The sequence below is a fragment of the Pyxicephalus adspersus genome, chromosome W (genome assembly GCF_032062135.1).
Source record: "Pyxicephalus adspersus chromosome W, UCB_Pads_2.0, whole genome shotgun sequence".
Taxonomy (NCBI): Eukaryota; Metazoa; Chordata; class Amphibia; order Anura; family Pyxicephalidae; genus Pyxicephalus; species Pyxicephalus adspersus.
Genome location: NC_092870.1, coordinates 5,014,832 through 5,019,275, shown reverse-complemented (window position 1 = coordinate 5,019,275; position 4,444 = coordinate 5,014,832). Strand labels below are relative to the sequence as shown.

General features: G+C 40.2%; 1 protein-coding gene across 2 annotated transcripts in view; it reads right to left on the bottom strand.

Moving 5' to 3' along the window:
* LOC140342911 (rho guanine nucleotide exchange factor 9) overlaps positions 1–4,444 on the bottom strand; it is a 931,826-nt gene that overhangs the window by 638,186 nt on the left and 289,196 nt on the right. For both annotated transcript variants that reach the window (XM_072429272.1, XM_072429271.1), the window contains 2 exons: positions 3,138–3,381; positions 1,008–1,076 (listed from right to left, as the gene is read on the bottom strand). In XM_072429272.1, coding sequence (XP_072285373.1) covers positions 1,008–1,076; positions 3,138–3,381 — 313 coding nt within the window. The remainder of the gene's footprint in view (positions 1–1,007; positions 1,077–3,137; positions 3,382–4,444) is intronic.

The following is a 4,444-nucleotide window of genomic DNA, read 5'->3' as shown; positions in this document are numbered from 1 at the left end:
TTGGACTTTGCTCAAAAACATCTAAAAATGCCAGCACAGTTCTGGAAAAACATTCTTTGGACAGATGAAACCAAGATCAACCTTTACCAGAATAATGGCAAGAAAAAAGTATGGAGAAGGTGTGGAACAGATCCAAAGCATAGCACATCCTCTGTAAAACATGGCGGAGGCAGAGTGATGGCTTGGGTGTGCATGGCTGCCATGGCACTGGGACACTAGTGTTTATCCATGATGTGACACCGGACAGAAGCAACTGAATAAATTCTCAGGTGTTCACAGACATATTGTCTGCTCAAATCCAGCTAAATGCAGTCAAATTTATTGGGAGACGTTTCATAATACAGATGGACAATGACCCAAAACATACAGCCAAAGCAACCCAGGAGTTTAATAAAGCAAAGAAGTCAAATATTCTTGAATGGTCAAGTCAGTCACCTGATCTGAACCCAATTAAGCATGCATTTCACTTGCTGAAAACTAAACTTCGGACAGAAAGGCCCACAAACAAACAGCAACTGAAAGCCGCTGCAGTAAAGGTCTGGCAGAGCATTAAAAAAGAGGAATCCCAGCATCTGGTGATGTCTATGAGTTCAAGACTACAGGCTGTCATTGCCAGCAAAGGATTTTCAACCAAGTATTAGAAATGAACATTTTATTTTCAGCTTTTTAATTTGTCCAATAGAAATGAACATTTTATTTTCAGCTTTTTAATTTGTCCAATTACTTTTGAGCCCCTGAAATGAAGTGATTGTGTAAAAAAAGGCTTTAGTTCCTCACATTTTTATGCAATCTTTTTGTTCAACCCACTAAATTAAAGCTGAAAGTTTGCAGTTCAACTGCATCGGAGTTGTTTTTATTTACAATTAATTGTGGTAATGTACAGAACCAAAATTAGAAAAAAAGTTGTCTCTGTCCAAATATTTATGGACCTAACTGTAAGGTATAATAAGTTTCAGATAAGGTTACAATAGACTTTCTCCAGCTGCTACTTTAATCAGTGATCATACCTTTCTGCTTGCTCACTTTACGCACAGTCATTGCCGCTTGCCTTTTCTGGTATTCTGAAATTTCAAAACCTGAAAATGAGAAAACCAATATCATATTTGCAAAGGCACATATGAGTCCTACTTATTTTTACAGAAATGTAAATGCCATGTCAAAGAAAGGACAATTTCATTTTCAATACCCTAATGTTTACAGCAAGACTGTCATTGCTTTTGCCACAAGTATGGGGAAGTGGACCCTCTGTGCAATCTGCACATTTGGTGGAGGTATGAGCTGAGGCGCAGAGTCTAAGGAACCACCCAGTGTTCCTCAGAGCACCCCACAAGGGGTGATGGACTTTGCTGCGAACGATGGCCAGGTTGCAGCCCTTGGTCACACCCGTGCAGACGGCAGTTTACTGCGACCGAACCGAAGCGTAGTACCAAATCGATCAATCGGCAATCTCAAAAATCAGCCAATCTCAAAAGTCAAACAAGACAAGGTCACAATCAGGTAATCGGCACTTAGAAACAGACACGAGCTGGAGCCTCAGGTAAACACACCTATTGCAAAGGCAAGGAGTGTCAGTCTGAACACAGCTTATATAGTGAGGCTAACAGGCAGGCTGGGCGGGGACTGAATGAGCAGGTGCATATAAATCAGCTGGAAAAGTCTGGTGATGCCTCTACCTCCAAGCCTTGGACAGAGCAGCCTGAAGCAAGATAAGGAGACAAACTGCTGCTGATCTGACATATATCTGGTGAACAAGTACCAGATCAGCTGTGCTGCTGTTCTGTGACAAAGCCAGCACAACTCAAAATTAATCACTTAAAAAGAATTATATACACCACAAATGTAAATAATAGCTATACATTAAATAACAATATACTGTACACTGCTATTGGCTTTCACTGGAAGTTAAACAGGACAGATAGATGCCCACTTTCAGCCATTATCTTTCTAATGGAGATTTGGTACCCGTGCTCAAACTGAACCTTCAAATTAAGTTTAAATTAGCAAAATACGTTCCAGGTACATCGAAACAAAAAAGTGTGGAAAGACTTAAACATTTTAAACATGTTACAATCCGAAAAAAAAAAAGTTGCTGCAAAGTCAAGCAATTTTTTTTCCCTAATAAGTCAGACCTATAGGGTGGCAATCAGCAAAGCTCATACTTCTCACTGATTGGAGAGCTCTGGCCCAAACAGAGGGTGTTGGAGACCTCTGTGAAAAGATCACGGCTGTTCCATAGAGAGCACGGATCCCTCTCATGATGGCAGGACACAGACTTTTCCACTCAATGATTGCTTTCCATAGCAAACAAAATTTCAAATAAAGTTTTGATCTTAAGATATCTTAGGATAATGCACATCAATCCTAACTGATAAATAATGCACGTAAATAGGAAGATGTACTGTAAATTAGGTGTGTTTCCTGTAGCTGAACTTCAAATAGCTAAGTATACAGGTGAAAGACAAAATATTGCTGTTTTACCAGCAAAGGTTATAGTAATTTTGTGCACCCAATTCTGAAAATTACATTGCTGATTGTCACACAACATAGCCTGGTCTGGCAGGACAGAACACCTGATTATTAAACTGCTACAGCTTGGTAACACATACAGGTCTTGTTTCTCTCTCAAGCCTGTGACTGAACAGTGAAATAGGATGCAGCATATTGATGAGCTTATCTTTATATTGCTCTTTTCTCTGCACCTATCAGAATGGTCCTTGTTAGCACATGAGCAGTGCAGCACAACTTATTAGCATCCTGTACTGTTTCTCTATCTGTCAGACAGAGTTACTGTACAGAAGATTCCAAGCTTCTGACACCAGGACAAATTCAGATAATCACACTTTTTTAATTAAACAATGCAAATTTATTTTATGCCTCTAACATACCCTTTAACTTCACCATAAAGACCATTACGTCCTTGCGATTCATAGAATTCCACACAGAAAGAGCTGGTGAGGTGTTAGTAAAAAAGGTACAAAGCGATACAAACAAAAAGGATAATGGTTACAAGAGTAATATGGATGCTGCCAGTACATCTTAAATGGATTATCATACTTATGTTTTGGTCTTTGGTATGTTTTACTTTTATGGTTTGCTTCTAATTTCATGCTTATGTCTATATTTAACTGTGCCCTTACCAATCTTCTCATCTTCTTGCACCATCTTCCTCTCTTCCCTAAAGGCACGCAGCCACCTTAGCTTCTCTTCTAGCTTTTTAGCAAAGTAAAGGTGCATCTCTTCGGTCCCCTTGTTATGCAATTTAAAAGCATTCTTCACACTGACATTAAAGACCTCATCCCGTCCATCATTCACTTCTATAACTTCATATTTGTCCATATTTAAGCGGCCTTTATAGTAAAGGATGTCTCTCCGAATCAAGTCCTGTTGGGAGAACAATAAACAGAATACCATATAATAAAACATAAAATAATATAGACAGGCCAAAAAAAGATCTTTCTAGGAAAACAAAAGCCCAATAAGACCTCATAACCCCAATACAATTCATTACAACAGAAATACAAAAACTGCATGATATGACATTAAAACATACTTTTAATTAAAAGTGTAATACTTTTTATCTTCTTTCCCCCTCCTCTTCCCATCTATTTTTGACTACACAGATAATTATATTAGCTACATGATTTAAGTTACATTAACTGCTTTCTAGAAGTGTATATATTTGTGTAAGGAACTGGTCAGCACCAGTCCTCGCCAGACACCAGTACCCTATTCTAACACCGCAGTCTTCACCTTTAGTAAGCCCCCACTCAGCCTCGGGAGACTGGTTCCATCTCCCAGCACTCGTTTGCCCCCAGGACTTTCTGCATAAGGGATGGTGTCTGGGTGTGAGATTGAGAAACAGCACTCACTGTTCAATGTTTGTAATTAGATATAGGACTGTCGTTCTGCATTTCAGCCACAAGATGCCGCTGTTTCTTAACACAGCTAAACAGGTTGCCAGTATTTGTATATTGATAGGAGGTGTGGTTGTACTGAGAAAGAAGGAAACAGGAACCAGGAGAGCAGACATCTTGCAAGGACTGTGTGTGAAACAGAATCTGCTCGCATCCAAGTGTCAGCGCGTCCTGGAGTCTCAGGAGCTGTGGCTGAGTGAGGCTGACCACCGTCCAAGGCAGATCCTGTCCAGAGGAAAAGGATTGTTTTCCAGAAAGGCTGAAAGGAGCTGAGGAACGGAGCGCTGTCTGTCTTGCAGGACCTCATGTTTGCTGAAGAGACTTGATGTTGTTCAGTTTAAAGATATCATTGGATCCAGAACAAGACCCGGGTCAGTAAAATCATGCACGCACTGCATTATAGGATTGGCGCCTGAAATACCAGAGACTGAGATTAGACCTGCAGTAGCTAGTAAGTTAGGGTCTATGTGTGTGGCAGGTCATAAGAAACAATTTTGAAAGAGGGAGCTGTGCTGTCCTCTGGGCTGAGT